Source organism: Macaca mulatta, chromosome 16 (assembly GCF_049350105.2).
Source record: "Macaca mulatta isolate MMU2019108-1 chromosome 16, T2T-MMU8v2.0, whole genome shotgun sequence".
Lineage (NCBI taxonomy): Eukaryota > Metazoa > Chordata > Mammalia > Primates > Cercopithecidae > Macaca > Macaca mulatta.
Window position 1 is genome coordinate 74,976,046 of NC_133421.1, and position 20,060 is coordinate 74,996,105.

A 20,060-nucleotide genomic window follows, 5' to 3' on the forward strand; every position below is an offset into this window, starting at 1 on the left:
AGTAAGGAGAGTGGGCTGTGTGTGTAGATTGCCATTTCAAGAAGTCTGGGAGGAAGGCGAGAGGTATGGTGGTAACTTAGATGATGGAGGGTTGAGAGGAGGCATTTTCAAAGGACAGCGTGAGGTGGGGGTGTTTACACAATGAGGGGATGATCCTGGGGAGGTGGGGAGGTAAAATAAAGAATAATTGATAAGAGAAAGTCTGGAAAAAACTGGAGGGAAAAAAAAAGTCCAGATTGGTCTTGGAGAGGAATAGTTTACTCTCTGATGTTGCAACTCAGAGAGATTTGGAAGTGGAAGGGAAGGAAGCTGAAGGCTAAGTTAAGGTAAGATCAATTTTAATGATTAAGGAACATTTGAGGCATTTGCTGAGAGCATTGCAGAAGGAGGGCAGTGTGGCCACAGAAGCAAGGCCATGTGACTGCAGGAGAAGTGCTTGACAATCACTGCAAGGCAGTGATGATGGATGTTGAACCAAACAGTTGAGTAGAAAGTTGTCAAGCTATGAGAGGGAAGAAGTGTCTCATCTCCTTATATGGAACTTTCTGTATGTTTGAAGGTGGCAGAGAGAAAGATGTACATTCCGTGATACTCCTTGGTCAGCCAAGCAGCCATTCAGGAAACCTTTGGAATTTCCAGCAGCTTTGTCAATGGGAAATGCTGTGGGATGGCCATGGGAAGGAGGGAGGGGCTGTCTTCCAGTAATCACTGACTGCTTTCCACGCAGAACTTTAAGAAAACCGCTTGCTATCAGCTTCCAGTCAGAACAGCACTTGTAAAGGGTTGATCCTTAAACATCACTGAGTGAACACATCTCTGTCTTGTTCCAGGAATTTTAATCCTTGAAGCTAGATGGTGTGAAAACAGTTTTTTTTCTGAAGCCAGGCTTGAATGGGTAGGAGAAGGAATGTGGACTTTGGGGTTAGGCAGACATCGTTTTGATATTTTAGCTGGGTGACTTTGACCTTCAGTCTGCCCTCTTCTTTCACTCTCTTTCTTGCTCACTGTCTTGCTTCTTGTAATCTGCCAAGGCTGGGATCCAGAGTTCTAGCTTCTGTGAATATAGGGGTCAGGCTCTGATACCAGTTTTCCTCTATCTGTTATGAACACTCAACATTCAACAGAGACATTCAGCACCTGTTACGTTCCCAGCATCCTGCTAGGTGCTGGGGATCACCAGTGAGCAAGAGAGACACCCTTGGGGCATCTGCTGTTCAACAGGAAAGACAATTAAACCAAATGGTGTGATATTATAAGGAAGCCACATAATGTTTTGGGAGTGGTTGGCAAGGACTGCTAGCCTGATGAGGGCGGTGGAGACTTGGAGAGATCAGCAGAAGCTAAAGCAGAGGGGCTGTGGGCAGGGCAATTCACTGGTGATCAGGACCAACGGCCAACCGGGACTGTCCATCCTGGAAAGCTCTATGCGGCTCCTAGGGACTCAGGGCTGTGTGCATTTGTGTGACTTCGCCATGATCTCAACTCTAAGTATCAGCTCTTTTCCACTCTTACAGCTGCCTCTCCCCAATTTCAGTGTATGCCAGTGCTCTGCTCTCCAACCCCGGAGTCCACCAGGCAATTCTCATGTTTGGTAATGAAGGGACTGAAGGTTTTGAGGGCTTGCAAGAGCATCTGTGGCTGCTGCTATTTTTCTAGCAGGTGGCAGCTTCTCTTGCTAACATTTAAACTATGTGTCCCACAGGGCCCATTGAAATTCCAAATAGCATAAAAAAAACATTTATTTGGACAATATTAATAATATATTTAAATCATTATGAAAATCTCTATTATGCCATGACCTTAGACATATTTTAATTTCTTAATGTTATATTTTAAACAACTTAACAAACCCCTATATCCACGGGGTGTATAGCTTGTGCTAGGATATAAGTTATTCTGTAAGTACAAGGATTTCCTTTATAGAATTCCATTTTCTAACTTGACTTTTAGTGAAAAGACTGATTTCATTGTGAATATTAAGTAAAAATGTAAGGGCCAGGGACAAAATATGAGTAAAGACCTAGGACCATGCCTGGCCTATTATAAGCACTCAGTGAACACTAGCTGCTATCATCATCATCACCACCATCATCATCATCACCACCATCATCATTGTCACCACCTTCATCACCATTACTATCACCATTACCACCATCACCATCACTATCACCATCATCATTCATCATCACCATTGTACCATCATCATCATCATGATCATCACCATCAACACGACCCCCACTACCATCATCACCATCACTGCCATATCATTATTATTATCATCACTGCCATCCTCACCATCACCATCACCATTAATACACCATCATCATCACCATCACCTAGTCTTAGAGTAAGCTTGTGCTTTCTTCCAGCTGTTGGTGTTGTCCAATATAGTAACTCATTATTCTTTATTTAAGGCATTTCCTGAGAGATATTTAAAACGTTATCATCTCAAACCATCTATCTTCTCTGTTCTTTGAGAATTTTGCAGTGCAGTCCCCGAGCTCTCCAGGAAACGTTAGGATATATTTGAGGGGAGAAAGGCGAGAAGTTGATGTCAGGTCCTCTGTCTGCAGCTTCTAGGAGAGGACTGACCAGCAACAGTGTAGTGACTGGTCAGTCCTGTAGTCTGGAGTTTCATGGCTGAAGTAAGGGTGATTGCTAACTGAGAAGGTCTTGTGCTAGACAGTGTCAAATGGGATGACCAGTATGGGGTCATGCCATGTGTTCACCCATGGCAGACTTTTCCCCATGGGGCTAACTTTGCACATTTGCTTGGGGATGGTGGGGAAGGGGAGAGTGGGAAGGCACTGGAAGAGGGGACTTTGCACACTGCATGCTGCACCTAAATGTGGCCCTCTGCTCACCTTCCTGCTCCCAGGAAGTGGGAGTTCAGGTGGCCCCAAGGTCTCCTTCAAATTCTCAACCACTTTCTAAGGATAGAAAATGAATTGCATCTCTGTGCACTACCTGCTTTGCCATTCATTAAAATGCCTATTATTGTGTTATCCTGTTTCATTTCATGCTCCTTTACTCCCTTCTCTTGGTTCTCTTGCACAATAAAACAGCAGCATGAAACAAAAGAATGCCAAGCTCTCCTTCACTGCGTCTCTGTGGTGTCACATTTCTTTGCCATGTGTCATGCATGCCACTGCTTTGCTGCTTCACACCAATGGTAGGTGGGGCATGGGCTGGAGGGGCTGGGTCTCCAAGCAGAGCCCCCGGTCTCCACGGGAGGGACCAAGGTAGGGAATTGTGGGAGCGGATGGAAAAGACATCTGCTTAGATTGTCCAGGACCAATAAGGCTAATGGTCATTTGCCCAGAAGAAAGGACCATCTCAGGCCAGGTAAGTGGCCATCTTCCTCACCTGTCCGTCATTCATCCCAGCAAAGAGAAGGTGCTAGGGGAGGAGTGGAGCCAGAGAAGGACAGAGAGAGGTAGGAGGGTGGGAGGAGGGCACAGAGTTGGGGGAGGGCATATGGAGAGGCTGGTCTGTTCACAAATTATGATTTTTGTCAAGTTGCATCATATCCATGAGCCTCAGTTGTCTTATCTGTATAGCGGGATGATAGAAGTTTATCACAAATTCTGAGGAAGTGGAATGGAGGTTAATTCTGTATCTCTCTTGACAAAGCCGAGTTCCTAGATTTGGTATTTTTCTATGGCAATACGAATCAGTAAGGAAGGCAAGACCCTTTGAGTCACACAGACCTGACCTCAGGTTCTCATTTAGTCACTGCTTCGGTTTTCTATTGCTGCATAGCAATGACCGCAAGCACCAGCCAGGTATGAGCTCAGTTTTCCAGGAGACATTTGGCTGATGTCTTGTTCAAGGGGCTGTAAGGAAATTCCATAAACTGGGGAACTTACCAGCAACAAACACTTCCCGCGGTTCTGAAGGCTGGGGTGTCCACGAAGGAGGCCCTGAGAGGTTCGGGGTCTGGTGGAGTCGCACTTTGTGGTTCATAGATGGTCTCTTTGCCATGTCCTCCCATGGTGGAAGGGTCAAGCTAGTGCCCTGGGGCCTATTTCGTAAGGGTACTGATCCTCCTCACAAGGGCTCTGCCCTCATGATGAATCATTTCCCAGAGACCCCGCTTCCTAACACCATCACCTGCAAGGGGAAGGACTTCAACATATACATTTTGTGGAGGACACAAATCTTAGACAGCACAGCTGGGCTCTCGGCTCAGGGTCTCACACTCAAGGTGTCAGCCAGGCTGACGGGGTTCTCATCTGGATGCTCCTGAGAAGAATCTGCCTCCAAGCTCACTTGGGTTGCTGGCAGGATTCAGTGCCTGGTTTAAGACTCAGGTCCCTGTCTTCTTGCTGGCTGTCAGCTGGGAGCTGCTCTCAGCAGCTGGGGGCCACCTGCCTTCCTTAACCAGCTCCCCCTCCATCTTCAACGCCAACCGTGGAGACCTTCTTCACAACTGAATCCTTGCCAAGCTTCCAATCTCTCCGCCTTCTGCCTCTGGCCTCTAGACTCAGATGGAAAGGGCTCCTGTGACAGCTGGAGCTCACCCAGACACTCCCCCTTTTTAAAAGTCAGCTATGCCTTATCACACAGCCTGACTGGGAGTGACTGCCCCATCACATCTATGGTTCACGTGCACAATCAAGGACAGGGGTGGGAATCCTACATGCCACAGTCACTGTGATTCTACATGCCACAGTCACTGATTAGTCATGAGAGCTTGGAAATGGTAATGAACCCCTGTGGGCCTCAATGTTCTGTTCTCTAAAATGGGGTGGTTACAGATAAGCCAAGTACCTAGCAGGTAGTAGATACTTGACAGATCTAAGAGCCACACTTTTCCACCTAAGAATTGTCTCCCAAGCCCCTAATCAAGGCCCAGCTTTCCCTGCTGTGTATTCTCTGCAGAATGTGTCCTAAGTACAGTTGCACCTCCCTATAAAAGGGAAGGGGTTAGAAGCTTAGTGCAGAGTCCCTTAAGCTTACAGGGCAGAATAATCTCAGATGTCAGCTAGAAATGCTTTCCCTCAGTCGTTCCCCCCGATATTCTCCTTCAGTGGGGCTGTGGTGGGGCCAGGTTCCGCCTTTGTACCAAGCACCCTGAGTGATTTTGATGTGGCTGATCTGCAGACCACACGGAGGCATCCCGCCAGCGGTGACTGCGCCGACTCCAAGTCAGCCAGTTGGGTTTCAAAGTCTGACCCTGCTGTTCCCAGCGGGGTGTCCCTGCAGGGATGGTTGGACTTCTCTTAGTGCCCTCATCTGTAAAATGGGGACAATAACAGTTGCCTCACTGGGTGGCCCTGTGGAGTATGCAATAATAATTCATGATTATTGAGTAAAGTGCTCAGCTCGGGGCCTCACATTCGCGGTGTTCTCACTGTGAATTAATGTGATTGTTATTACTATAATAACGCCATGGCCCTGGGCCTGAGCCTGCCTCTACTCTGCCGCCCTGTGGGATTCTGGGCAGTGAGGCAGAATGATGGGCTCTGAGCTGCTGTTTGGGAACAGAATCTTGTTTGAACTTCAGGGAGCTGGTGGGAGGGAATGAGACAAGCTGTCCATGCCCTCCCGGCCCTGCCCTCGGTGACCCTTGGCCTTTCTTTTCCCCTGAAAGCTGTTCTTGGGTGTGCCTGCCCTTCCCTGTTCAGGCTGGGACCTGCCCAGCAGGTGATCTGAAAGCCAGGCCACCCTCTGCAGCAGCCGCCTGCTCAAGGACAGGGGCTGCCTCCTTCAGCCCAGGGCAGTGCCCAGACCCCAGGGTCAGGCAGCTCTCACTGAGCAGGGCAACTATGTGGCTGTGCTGTGTGTTAGGCCATCTTTGCTCTGACTGTCCTGGAGCCCCTCACCTCCTTCTCCCAGGGCCAGAGCATCCCCAGCTTGTTCATGCCGGACTTTTTTTTTTTTCCTTTTCCAGACTGAGTCTTGCTCTGTCAACCAGGCTGGAGTGCAGTGACGTGATCTCGGCTTACTGCAACCTATGCCTCCCGGGCTCCAAGTGATCCTCCTGCCTCAGCCTCCTGAGTAGCTGGGATTACAGGCACCCACCACCACATCCAGCTAATTTTTTTTTTTTGTATTTTTGGTAGAGACAGGGTTTCTTCATGATGGCCAGGCTGGTCTTGAACTCCTGACCTCAGGTGATCCACCCGCCTCGGCCTCCCAAAGTGCTGCGATTACATGGGCGAGCCACCATACCGGGCCTCATGCCAGGCTTTGATGTGACTTGGGCCACAGCAGGCCTTTAGAAGGGAATCCAGCAAACCCAGGCCCATGGGCCAGTCTGTTCTGCCACGGGAAGAGGGGTGATAGCAGAGAGGCTCACTGAAAATTCTGATTTTAATTTCCTTTTGTCTGCTTTCAGGCAATTTTGGGCTATAAATGCCAGATTTACTCCTCTTGCCCTATGCTCTAGGGGCTGGGGCCATGGCGGCCCAGGAAGGTTGAGATCCTTCCCCTTTCTCCACTGAACACCTCCTTGCCATGTATTCCTATTTCCTTCTCCCTGGCCTGGCCTGGTTCCACATTCAACCTTTCTTCCTGGCCACCCCGGCTCTACCTGAGGGGAGGTCTGGGAAGGTGCTGGGCCTAGACCACCCCAAAAGGGTTGTCACTGTGGACACTGGGCAGGGCTCAGTGCATGGAGTGGCCTCAGGCCTGGAGCAGTCAGGAAGGCATGAGCTGGGACTTCTTCTGTCACCTCCACTTATCCGCTAAAAGTGTTTTAAATGCCTCCAGACCTAAGGTTGGGGCCCGAGGATGGAGAAGGCAGGGCATGGGCTGTGGCAGGTACTACGCATTGCTCATTTGGGGACTGGAGTTGAGGGGTGATTGGGAGTGCAGCCTGGCCACACTCCAGCATCCTTGGCCTGGAAGAAGGTCAGTTTGTGTCCCGGGATGCAACTGCTTAGCCCTGGGACTGTGACCAGGGCTGGGCGACAGGCAGATCCCTGGACAGGAGGCCTCTGTGTGGCTGTGCCACTGTCATAGGTAGCTTTGGGCACCATTCCCAGCTCTCCAGAAGGCAGCCATATCAGGCCTGCACTCTCATCTCCGGAAGGGGACTAAGTTAGCAGAGGACAGCGCAGTTGCTGGCCAGGGCCATGCAACTCATCACTGACCTCTCTCCTTTCCTTCTCTACAGCCGGGCCAGCACTTGGCTCCCAGCCCCCATCTGACTGTGTACACCGGGACCTGTGTGCCCCCGTCTCCTTCTAGCCCCTTCTCCTCCTCCTGCCGCTCCCCCAGGAAGCCTTTCGCCTCACCCAGCCGCTTCATTCGGCGACCCAGCACCACCATCTGCCCCTCACCCATCAGAGTGGCCTTGGAGACCTCATCAGGCTTGGAGCAGAAAGGGGAGTGCAGCGGGTCCATGGCCCCCCGTGGGCCCTCCGTCACTGAGAGCAGCGAGGCCTCCCTTGACACCTCCTGGCCTCGAAGCCGGCCCAGGGCACCTCCTAAGGCCCGCATGGCTCTGTCCTTCAGCAGGTTTCTGAGACGAGGCTGTCTGGCCTCACCTGTCTTTGCCAGGCTCTCACCCAAGTGCCCTGCTGTGTCCCACGGGAGGGTGCAGCCCCTGGGGGACGTGGGCCAGCAGCTGCCACGACTGAAATCCAAGAGAGTAGCAAAGTAAGAACCAGAAGGGGATGTGCCATATGCATGGGTGGCTGTGGGTGTGCAGGCCTCTGCATGTGAACGTGCATGCTTTGGGCCGGGGACTGGGGTGGGGGAGAACAGGTACCCCAGGCAATCCACTCAGATCCCTTGGCCACTAGAAGGTCTTCAGAAACTCAGTTTTGTCCTCCATTCGCTTCCTGAGGAGGATAAGGAACAGGTGTCCTTCTTTTTCATCTTCCAAATCTTTTCCATTTTTCCAAATCTTTTTTCTCCTTATATATTCTTCCACTCACCTTGTCCCATCCCAAGACCGTCATTAGTCTAAGGAATCCACTGCATCTGTAGAGAGCAGGAAAGACTGATGGCAGCAGTGGGAGCTGCAGGTGATGGGATGCCCTGGGCATGCTTCCGGGTGCTCCAGCTCCCTCCCTCACCATAAGTGCCATTGCCGTCCTTCCCCCCACCCTTTAGGAAACCTTCCCACCTTCCTCTCCATCCATTGGCACAGCCTCTTAGAGGGACTTTCAGGGAGCCTTGTCTGGCAGTCATTTCTGTGAAAATGAAAGTTCCTAGCCTTTGCCTGAGGGGTGGCCCCTCTAAACTTCATTTTGGGTGGTCTTGCAAGTCTGATCTCTGAGAATCCCAAGTTCCCTGAGACGGCCCAGGGGGTGCAGAACTAAGGCTCTGAGGAGTGCTCCATAATGCCTGGATCAGAGCAGAAAGAAAACTTGCAAGCGATGAAACACAGAGAATCAGCTCCTACTCTTACTGAGTTTTGGGGGAGACAGGGGCACCCCTGCACCAATCAACATGTGTTTGGCCCTGCCTGGGCTTGGAGAAGAAAGCGCCATGCAGAGGTCTTAGGTTGCCATGGATACCCAAGGAACGTGGCCTCTGTTGTGCGGTGTGCATGGGGACAGCCAGGCAGAGGTTGCTATCCCTCCTGCCTGTGTCGCTCAGGGGGAGAGGGAGGAGCAGGAGACTCTGGCTGCCTTAGGAGGGGAGTCAGAATCCGGTGTGAGTGTGTCTATTGATTTTTCCCACCTGGCCCTGCAGAGGGAATATTCCAGCTTTGGGGCCGCTGCTTTGCCTCATACATGGGCTTGGGACTTTTAAAAGGCTCTCTTCTCAAGGGCCACTACTACTACCTCAGAAGGCAGTTTTGTGTTTGGTTGTGTTTTTTTTTTTTTTTTTTGAGTTGGAGTTTTGCTCTGTTGCCCAAGCTGGAGTGCAGTGGTGCAATCTCGGCTCACTGCAGCCCTTCCGTCTCCCAGGTTCCAGCAATTCTCCTGCCTCAGCCTCCCAGGTAGCTGGAATCACAGGCACATGCCACCATGCCCAGCTAATTTTTTTGTATTTTTAGTAGAGACGGGGTTTCACCATTTTGGCTAGGCTGCTCTCAAACTCCTGACCTCAGGGGATCTGCCTGCCTTGGCCTCTCTAAGTGCTGGGATTACAGGCATGAGCCACAGTCCCCAGCACACATGAAGGCAGTTTAAAGGGGTTGATGACTGAAGTCCTGGTATGCCCTACAGGGACCTCCTGAATCCTTCAAAACCATAAAGATTCAAGCACCTCAGAAATGAAAATAAAGCACCTTCAGAATTATCTTTCATTCGACATGAAAATATGACTCCCCAATAAAAAGATTCCACTGAGCCAATCACTACACACACAACCTTTGTAGTCAAATGCTCTACCCCTGAGCTATACCTGCCCCATCAGTGTTTGGCAAATGCACCTGGTATGTTCATCTTCAAAGACGTCAGGATAATTTGGGGATGTGCTGTCCCTCCTGCACCTGCCCCTACATTACTGACTTTCCTCTTGCACCTGAAGCTTTTTCCAGATCAAAATGGATGTGCCCACGGGGAGCGGGACCTGCTTGATGGACTCAGAGGACGCTGGAACAGGAGAGTCGGGTGACCGGGCCACAGAAAAGGAGGTCATCTGCCCCTGGGAGAGCCTGTGAGGGAAAGGCAGGCAGAGCTGGGGGCTCTGGACCAGGAAGATGCTCTGACAGATGCCATGGGATGGGCCACAGGACACACTCACTCGAGAACCAAAGTGCATTTGAGTGACATTTGAGGGTTGGGGAGACAAGATGGGGTAGATTGTGGCAAAGAATGCTCTGGCTGGTTACCAGGGGCCAACTCCTTCTCCTCCTGACCCTCCCTCCCTTGGGCAGAAGAAAGGCATGTAGACCAGGAGACTTTCCCTGCTGCCTTAAAAACAATAAAAGGTTAACTTTAAGTTTCTTGGAATGTTAGTGTGTGCCTGGTTTTGTTAGTAACTTATGAGCTATTATTTATGAGTTAAACTCACGTCTTCTTCAATCTTCTGGACAAAGGGACATTGAGTCGCTTCCAAGAGCTCTCTCCTTGTCTAAATGGGTTTGTGCACAACGCTTTTCTCATTAGCAGAGCTCCCCAGGGGGTGCCCCAGGGCATGGCATCTCACAGGAATGGAGAGAGGGCTGGGAGCAGGTACACTCCTAAAACGCCAGGTGTGTTGTCTCAGGTCCTCCAAGAAGCAGACACCAAGGTGAGATTCTGTGGACAAGAGATTTGTTGGGGAAAACACCTGTGGTAGATAGAGGAGGGGCCACATCTGGAGAAAGTTCAAGTTGGGTGTTGCGGGGGGTCAGGGCGGGGGGCAGTCCAGACTGTGCTGCAAGTCTGCCCTCTGGGCAGGCAGAATCTTAGATGGCAGTGCATTCCAAGAAAGTTTTCACCAGGCTGCTGGAGTGTCCTTGAGCCAAAGTCATTGCTGGAGAGGGCCTGCATCTCTGGCAATGGCCCTGCATTCGTACCCCCACACTGCATGGTCATGGGTTGGGAGATCCCGTGGGAAGCCTGGCCTTGGCATGGACATACTGGTGGATCCTGAGCGGCAGCAGCTCACCCATCAGCCCACATGCTCCCTGCAGTAGGAGCTCTGAGTGCTCATTTTCACTTCTGCTGCACTAGGCCAGTGGGAAATTCTAGAGCTCTGGGCTTTAGTGTGCTCCTCCCACCTCCTCTCCTAGTTACTCACTCAACAAGTGTTTATTGAGTCCCTACTATGTGCCAGACACTATAATAGGTGCTGGGGATGTTGCTGTGAGTAGGACTCCTTGTCTCATGGAATTAATCTGGGACAATGTTTCTCAACCAGGTCAATTTTGCCTGCCAGGGAACACTGGGCAGTGTTTGGAGACATTTTTGGTTGTCAAGACTGTGCCAGCGGGTGGGGGTTGCTACTGGTGTCTAGTAGGTAAAGGCCAGAGATGCTGCTCACTTTCCTACAATGCACAGAAGTCCCCACAACAAAAGATTATCAGTTCAAAACATCAGTGGTGCCACTGTTGAGAAACCCTGCACTAGAGATTAGTCTATATACTTGTCCCTGGTTTCTGCCCATGCTCTGAAGTATTGCCCCAAAGGGCACTGCTGGGATCATGATTAGATTGGACAGCGGATTGAGATTAAGGGCTACGTGGTGAGTAAAACAGCTCGTAAAAGTTGCATGGGAAGTCCTCACAGGAGAAAAAAATCAAGTTGTTTGCCAAACCACTCATTATATCCCTCCCCTTTAGCCCTCAACTTCCTCAGAATTCAATTAGTAGATAAGAGCCCCTGACTTGCTTTTAACCTCTGACAACTTATTTAGCCCATAAATACTGGGGTTGCTGACTCGTCTCTGCACATTTCTACAAATGAATGTTGGGTGGGTGCGTGGCTGAAACCTAGATTTGCTAATTCCTACAGGGAAAACACAGATGCTTCAATATTTAAAGACCATTGCTCATTTTAGATTTTACTGAATCTATTCCATTGGGCTCACAAGAGTCACTCACAAAGGGCTAATAAAAATTTTCTCCCAGAATGTAAGTGAAAGAGTCTGGTCCTTTCTTGGAAGGGTGGGTGAGCTGTTAATCTGATGCCTTTATTTGCAATACTGCTCTAAAATGAGATAAAAGGTGAAGCAATCCATACCCTTAGTTTACTACCAGCCAATGTCAAGAAATAAGGAGAATCTCAACCCCAGGTTTGGATATCAGTGTTTAAGGGTTCCTCTCCTAAGCCCTCAGGGTCCTAAAGAGAAACTAAGCCCACATGGAAACTAAGATCCACATGGATACAGCATCAATGACAGAAGACTCCAGAATCCAATGGTTGGATTAAACAAAGTCCAGGCTAAAGTTCAGTAATAAATAGACCTCAGAATGGAGGAAGAGGGTTCTAACATGAAAGAGTTTCTGTCTGTAACACAGAGTTACCTAAAGGCAGTAGGGCCATCCAGGTCATGGGCTGTGAGTGAATGGAGACCAGGGAGGAGAAAAAAAAATCCAAGGACCAATATATTTTTTTATCTTGTTACTCCACCCATCCCCTGGTCACAAGTATGATGATTCTTCATCTTGTCTGGACATTAGAATCCCCTGGGAAAACTTGAAAGATCCTGCTGTCCAGGCCACATGCACAGAGCTGTGGCACTGGGATTTTTTAAAGAGCCTTTCCCAGGTGGTTTCTATATCCAGGTGAGCTTGAGAACCACTGCCTTGAGGTAGTGGTTGAAGCTGGTTCACCACCCCTACACCCACGCCAACACGCAGGGGGATAACTGAAAAAGAGGCAATGGTGGGAAGGTGGCTTCATCTTAAGTTCACAACCACGAAGTAGCGTGTGAATTTCCATTCACAACCCATTGATTGGCCTTTGGCCACATGACCACTGCCTAGCTGCAAGGGAGTCTGGGAAATGTAGTCTTCAGTTAGAACAGTTTGTGAGTAGCTAAACTTCTAGAGGTTCAAATACTAGGAAGAAAGATGGGGAGAGTGGATATTGGTGGACACTTGGTCTCTCCCACAGTGGAATTATTACACAGTCTTGGGGGTAATGGGTTACATTAACATAACATAACATAACATAACATAACAACATAACATAACAAACACATAACATAACATAATGCAAGAGGTGGGGCAAGAGGAGACAGGAGTGACCAGTTCGTTTCTGTTTGGCCAATATTTGGTAAATGCCTATAAAATGTAGCAATGCTCTATTCCACGGTTGGGTGCTTTTCACTTGTTCAGGCTGAATACCGGGTAGGTTTCAAACACCAAGTGAGGTCCTGGGAGTAAAGCTGACTCCCTCGTGGAGGTGCTGTCATTGCTTGGGGAACAAGTTGGGGGCATTGGATCTAGTCCCTGCTGGGGGAGTGCAGGGCTGTGGGCTGTGGGAGTCCCGCCCCACCCCTTTCCAACTTGGAATAGCTCCTTGATTTCCTCATCTGCGAACTGGGAGTAACAATTTGATCTTCTTCACAGGGATGCTTGGGAACCTACAGAATGAGATGATATGGATATAACTGTGTTGCCTGCTCAGAACCTAATATGGTATTAGAAAAAAAAAAAAAACAGCTTTGTTTTTTCCCCACAATGCTTCCTTTAAACCTATGCTGCAAGTTATTTCTTTTCCTCACCCTGGATGAAAACTCTGAGAAGGTCCCACAACTTTTCTGGTCACTTTTGGATAATACAGATCCTCCAGGTACTATCAGTGACAAGAAGAGTCTCCATTTAGCTCTGTATGCACTTCAAATGTTAGTAAAATAAGCAAAATTTGGAACTTCATTCAAAGGCAAGGTTCCTTCCTTCCTTGGGCTTGCGCTGTTGCAGCTGGAACGTCTGCAGGGAGGTGGAGGTGGGGACCCTGGGAAAGCGGAAGTGGAGAGGGGAGAACAAGAAGGTTCTTAGTTGACTAACACATAAACCATTCATCATGGTGCTCCTGGGATCCCCCTGCCAACTCTCAGTTAGGTAGAGGGTTTCCTAGATTTTTGAGGCCTTCTAGCCTGATATGGTTTGGCTCTGTGTCCCCACCCAAATCTCATCTGGAAGTGTAATCCCCACATGTTGAGGGAGGGATTCGGTGGGAAGTGACTGGCTCATGAGGGCGGTTTCCCCCATGCTGTTCTCACGATAGTGAGTGAGTCTCGCGAGGTCTGATTGTTTTATAAGTGTTTGGCGTTTCCTTGGGCTCTCTCTCTTTCCTGCTGCCTTGTAAAGAAGATACTTGCTTCTCTTCTGCCTTCTGTCATGATTGCAAGTTTCCTGAGGCCTCTCCAGCCGTGTAGAATTGTGAGTCAATTAAACCTCTTTTTAAATAAATTACCCAGCTGCAGTTAGTTCTTTATAGCAGTGTGAGAATGGATGAATACAGTGGCCCACTAACAGGGCGAAGTCATTGAGTCTCAGAGGAGGCAGTGCTGCTTCCTGATTATTTGCTCAGGAAGAAAAGAAGAAGGATCACTAAGGAGTCTGTACAGGCCAAGGACTCAGAAGCTGAGGAGGCTGAAGGAAGCCAGGGACCTGGGGACACTTCATGCCTCACACATCCCAGCTTCAGAGGCCAGCCCTCCCCTCTGGGCAGCTGTCACCTACTCACACTTCACCAGAAGAGGGAGTCCTAGGCTCACAGATCCCTAAAGAGAGGCGGCTGGGAGTTTCTTGTTAGCATTGAGAGACCTGTGTCGGAGAACGGAGAGGGGCTTGAAGAACGGTGCCTTCCTTTTTGGAAAGGAAGATTGGGGTGTGGGGGTAAGCAGGATAAGCTGGCCAAGGTGGGGACCCATGAAAGAGAAGCGTCTTGCCTGCAAGTGCGACCCTGGGTGACTGTGGGGCCCCTGTGCAGCTCTCCTGGCTACTGTGAGCTTATGCGGACCAGGGATGAGGAGGCTGGGAGGAGGGAGGCAAGGATCTGCCCCGGTGGCTTTGAGTGAGGGTTGGAACCCTTTGCGGAAAATCTCCAGCAGAAAGAAAGAAAACCCCCTCCCTCTTCTGCAGACTGCGGCCAGAAGAATCCCACTCTCAAGGGGCATTTGTGTCAAGCTCTGACTCCTAGGACTGGAGGCCCACGAAGCCTCATTCATTTTTCTTTTTTACAGACAGGGTCTCGCTGGCGGGCAATGGTGATCATAGTTCACTACAGCCTTGAACTCCTGGTAATCCTCCCACTTCAGCCTCCCAAGTAGCTGGGATTACAGGCACTTGCCACCATACCCGGCAAAATTTTTAAGGTTTTTTGTAGAGATGGGGGTCTCCCTGTGTTGCCCAGGCTGGTCCTGAACTCCTGGGCTCAAGTAATCCTTCTGCCTCGGCCTCCCAAAGTGCTGGGATTACAGACATGAGCCACTGTGCCTGGTCCCTCATTCATCTTTGAAGACAATCTGAGGGATTATCAGCTCCTCTGCTGAGGGGGTGAGGCTGGAGCTGGGGCACCCAGAGGGATCAGAATGGGGTGGCATGTAGGGGGGATAAACGGGATCAGAAAACAATCTTTTGAACTACTCAGTTGATGGGAGGGACCTGTGTATGGCCTCATGACAAGCGACTGAGGGAGGGGCAGTCTCCTTTTCTTCTGGGAAGAACAGAAGGAGAGTATTCAAGGTCTCCTGGGAGTGGGGGGGGGGCATATTTATGAGGGACAGCTGGCTTGGGATATGGCACTGGTTAGAGCAGCACCAACCATGTCTAAGGAGGGGCGGGAGCCTGCGTGCATAGAGGTGCGCATGTGCACTGCAAGCGCCCAGGGCCACACTCTGGTCCATGCACACTGGTCCATGCAGGCATGGGGCGTCTGCGTGGCGCGTGCATGGAGCGCTGTGGCTATGCGCCTGGTACTGGCACAGGTGTCAGGGGAACACGATGCAACCCCCAACACAGCGGTTACTCCGTGGGAGCATGGGCAGGCTTGTGGAAAGCATCACCAGGATGTTTGGGAGAAGCTCTCTGCTTTACGAAGCGCACTTCTGTCTCCCTGACCCACCATGTTTAGGGAGAGGGGAGCACAGTGTGTTAGACGAGGCAGCTGGGGTGCGGAGGGGCTAAACGAATGTGACCAAGGTCATACTCTGGGCTGGTCCTGGGCACGTTACAGCAGGTCTCCCTATAGAACCTTTAGAAAACTTTTTCATAGTCCATCTTCTAACTTTGGAACCCTTTATTCCCTCACGTTAACCCATAGGTAGCAACCAAGTTGTTTTGTCATGAAGGACTCCATCTTGGGGAGTTAGGGATTCAGACAACCACAGCTTACAGGCTTACGTTTAAAGAGCCCCTTGTGAATTCCTGCTCACATTTAATCCTCACTACAATGTTGGGAGGCGGGAGACCGCTTTCAGTTTGCAGATGTGATTTCCCTACTTACAAGTGGTAGAAACACTCCAATTGAAGCCTAAGGGCCTTTATTCTCTCTTTCTCTGCATATACATACGTTATATGTTATGTATACTCTATATTTAAATTTTAGAATTTTGGTCAACCACAGTGGCTTACACCTATAATCCCAGCACTTTGAGAGGCCGAGGCGGACAGATCACCTGAGGTCAGGAGTTTGAGACCAGCCTGGCCAACATGGCGAAACCCCATCTCTACTAAAAATACAAAAATTAGCTGGCCGTGGTGGCAGGCGCCTGTAATCCCAGCTACTTGGGAGGCTGAGGCAGGAGAATCTCTTGAATCTGGGAAGCGGAGGTTACAGTGAGCCGAGATCTCACCACTGCACTCCAGCCTGGGTGACAGAGCAAGACGTTGTCTCAAAAAATAAAACAAAGTAAAAAAAAAATTTTTGGAATTTTGAAAATACAGAAAATACAATAAATTATATAGTAAACATCTGTATATGTATTACTTAGAATTGCCTAAAGTTAACATTTTGCCCTAATTATTTCTCATGCTTAAAAAAGGTAAAATAATATCTTTATTCTCCTTTTCTCATCTACTGTCCTTCTCATCTTCTATGTCAACAATTTCTTTTTCAGTAAATGGTCAGTTAACAAACATTTTAGACCTTGCAGACCACATTTGGTCCCTCCTCCTCCTCCTTCTTCTTCCCCTTCCTCCAACTACTAAAAAATGTAATATTGATCACCCTTTCCTGATAAAGGTTTAATACCCAGAATATATAAAGAATTCCTCCAACTCAACAATAACAACAAAAACAAACAACTTGATTAGAAAATGGGCAGAGGAGCAGGTATGGTGGCTCATGCCTATAATCCCAGCACTTTGGAAGACCAAGACGGGCGGATCACTTGAGCTCAGGAGTTTGAGACCAGCCTGGGCAACATGGTGAAACCCCATCTCTGTCAAAAATACAAAAATTAGCCAGGCATGGTGGTGCATGCCTGTAGTCCCAGCTACTCAAGAGGCTGAGGTGGAGGATCACTAAAGCCCAGGAGGCAGAGGTTGCAGTGAGCGAAGATCGTGCCACTGCACTGCAGCCTGGGTGACAGAGAGGGACTCTGTCTCAAAAAGAAAGCGGTGGGGGAGGGGCAGTGGGCAAAGGACTTGAATAGACATTTCTCCAAAGAAGATATACAAATGGCCAATAAGCACGTGAAAAGATGCTCAACATCACTAATCATTAGGGAAATGCAAATCAAAACCGCGATGAGATACCACTTCACACCAACCAGAATGGCTGTTATAAACACCAAACAAAATAAAAGGGAAAAATGGTGCAGCCACTATGAAAAACAGTACAGTGTTTCCTTTAAAAACTGAAAACAGAGTTGCCATGTGATGTGGTAATTCCACTTCTGGTTAGATATCCAAAAGAATTGAAAGCAGGGACTCAAACAGGTATTTGTATACCTATGGTCATAGCAGCATTAATCATAATAGCTAAACTATGGAAACAATTCAAATGTTCATCAGCAGAGGAATGGATAAACAAAACGTTGTTTATACATATAACGGAATATTGTTCAACCTAAAAAGGAAAGAGATTCTGACACATGCTACAACATGGAGGAACCTTGAAGATGTTATGCTAAGTGAAATAAGCCAGTAACAAAAGGACAAACACTGTATGATTCTGTCGGAGGTGTTCGATCTAGAGCAGCTCCATCTTGAACAGGTGCTGGGTAAAATATGGCTGAGACATACTGGGCTGCACCCAGGAGGTGAAGGCATTCTTAGTCACAGGAAGAGATAGGGAGATAGGAAATCAGCACAAGATACAGGTCATAAAGACCTTGCTGTGAAAACAGGTTGTGATGAAGAAGCTGGCCAAAATCCACCAAAACCAAGATGGTGATTAAAGTGACCTCTGGTCACCTTCACTGCTCATTATGCAGTAATTATAATGCATTAGCATGCTAAAAGACACTCCCACCAGTGCCATGACAGTTTACAAATGCCATGGCAATGTCAGGAAGTTACCCTATGTGGACTAAAAGGGGGAAGAACCCTCAGTCCCAGGAATAGCCCGTGCCTTTCCCGAAAAACTCATAAATAATTCATCCCCTGTTTAGCACATAAATCGAGAAATAGCTATAAGTATCTTATTCCAGCAGCCCAGGCTCCTGCTCTGCCTATGGAGTAGCCGTTCTTTATCCCTTTACTTTCTTAATAAACTTGCTTTCACTTTCCTCTGTGGACTTGCCCTGAATTCTTTCTTGCTGAAGATCCAAGAACCCTCTTTTGGGGTCTGGATCAGGACCCCTTTCTGATAACAATTCTACTTATATGAGGTGCCTAGAGTAGTCAAGTTCACAGAGACAGAAAGTAGAATGGTAGTTGCCAGGGGCTGGGATAGTGATGGTGGGAATGGAGAGTCAGTGTTTAATGGGCACAGAGTTTCAGTTCAGGAAGACAAAAACAATTTTGGAAATGGATGGTGGTGATGGTTACACGACAATGTACTTAATACCACTGAGCCATACACTTAAAGATGGTTAAAATGATAAATTTTATGGTATGAATACCTTAAAACAATAAACAAAACTAAAGCCATTCTTATCAGAAGACTACAAAAATAAGCTGCTGGCTGGATTTAGCTCAAGGTCAAAGTCTGTTAAACTTTGTGCCATATTATTATTAATTCATTATGTTTTTAAGCAAAATAACTCATTAGGGTTGTTATAATTGTGTATTATAGTCAATTCTTTTTTAGCGTCAGCTACAAGTTTACCCAAATTTGTGCTCATCACTCTTCTTTGGATACCACTTCTTTTTCCTGGTCCAGTTTTCTTTATACTAAAGTGCATCCTTTAGTGACTCTCTCATTGATGGCCTTGAGAGCAAACTCTATTTTTTTGTTTTAAAAATGTCTTTATCCTCATCATTATTTTACCCTATTATTATTTTAATCATTTACTATTAAACAATCATTTAGGTGAATTGAAAAAGATAGGTTGAGAGTAATTTCTTCTTAGGAATTCAGATGTATTTCATCATCTTTTGCCCTGTCTTGTTGCTGATGAGAAGTTCAATTACTGTTGCTTAATAGATTTTCTTCTCTATTTTGCCTCTAAGTACTAGTCTTTGTCTTGATTGTTTTGCAGTTTCCCTGTAGCATGTCTAGGTACAGAGGTGTTTGTGTTTATTCTTCTCGGGGTGATGCTTCTTCAATCTGAGGGCTCATATCTTGTTTCCACTCTGAAAATTCTCATTTATTGTCTCTGGATAATGCTTCCTCCTCCTCTCCATTTTCTTTGCTCTCTCTTTTGGCAGCTCCCATTGCATGTTTATTACACCTTAGGGAGAAGTACCTCTTTTCTCTTGAGTCCCCTTTTCCTGCCCTGGGCAGTCCTTCAGGAATTTCACCTGATGGAGGGGTCTTAGATCTGGTCTTCCAAGCCTTTGGACCACAGGCCATTTCCTGTCACTCTTTCCTGGGGCCAAGGTAATTGTTCTCTTCATTCAGTATTAATTCCATGTTTTCTGATAGAAGGGAGTTCATGTTAGCTCAGTTGTCCTATTGTTAGAGCTGGGTGTCCACCAAGGACTTTTTTTTCCACAACAACATAGCTGCCTGCATATGTATCATATATTGTTATACACATGTATTTCTTATGCTTAAATGAATATACTTCATATAAATTCATATGTATATTTTATTTGTATATACACACACTGCTCTAAGTTATCAAATTATAGTATTTCCTTCTCCATTGTAGCTCCATTTTAACAGGGACCTCTGGCTTAAGAAAATGCATCTCCAAACTTGGAATTGTAAGCACCATAAGCTGTAACTTGGGGACAGGGAGATTCACACTTCTTTGTGGATGCTTTATGAGACTGGCTCTGGCTTTGGCCCTGCTGTGAAGTGACTCTGATTTCCATCCTAAACATACAAATGTGTCCACACCATCCACCCTCATCATTCCATTTACCTGTCAATCTATCCATCCATCCATCCATCCATCCATCCATCCATCCATCCATCCATCCATCTGTCCATCCGTCCATCAGTCCATGTATTCATCCATGTATCCATCCATCCATCCATCCATCTATCCATCCATCCATCCATCCATCCATCCATCCATCCATCCATTTACCCATCCATCCATTTATGCATCCATCCATCCATCCATCCATCCATCCATCCACCCACCCACCCACCTACCCATCCATCCATTCATCCATCCATCCATCCATCCATCTATCTGTCCATCTATCTCACAGGATC

At 48.0% G+C, this 20,060-nt stretch overlaps 1 protein-coding gene across 7 annotated transcripts in view; it reads left to right on the forward strand.

The window, feature by feature from the left end:
• RGS9 (regulator of G protein signaling 9) overlaps positions 1 to 9,860 on the forward strand; it is a 99,529-nt gene extending 89,669 nt beyond the window's left edge. For all 7 annotated transcript variants that reach the window (XM_028836673.2, XM_077972531.1, XM_028836675.2 and 4 more), the window contains 2 exons: positions 7,124 to 7,608; positions 9,436 to 9,860. In XM_028836673.2, the coding sequence (XP_028692506.1) occupies positions 7,124 to 7,608; positions 9,436 to 9,568 (618 nt within the window). In that variant the 3' untranslated portion in view covers positions 9,569 to 9,860. The remainder of the gene's footprint in view (positions 1 to 7,123; positions 7,609 to 9,435) is intronic.
• The last annotated feature ends 10,200 nt before the right edge of the window (positions 9,861 to 20,060 follow it).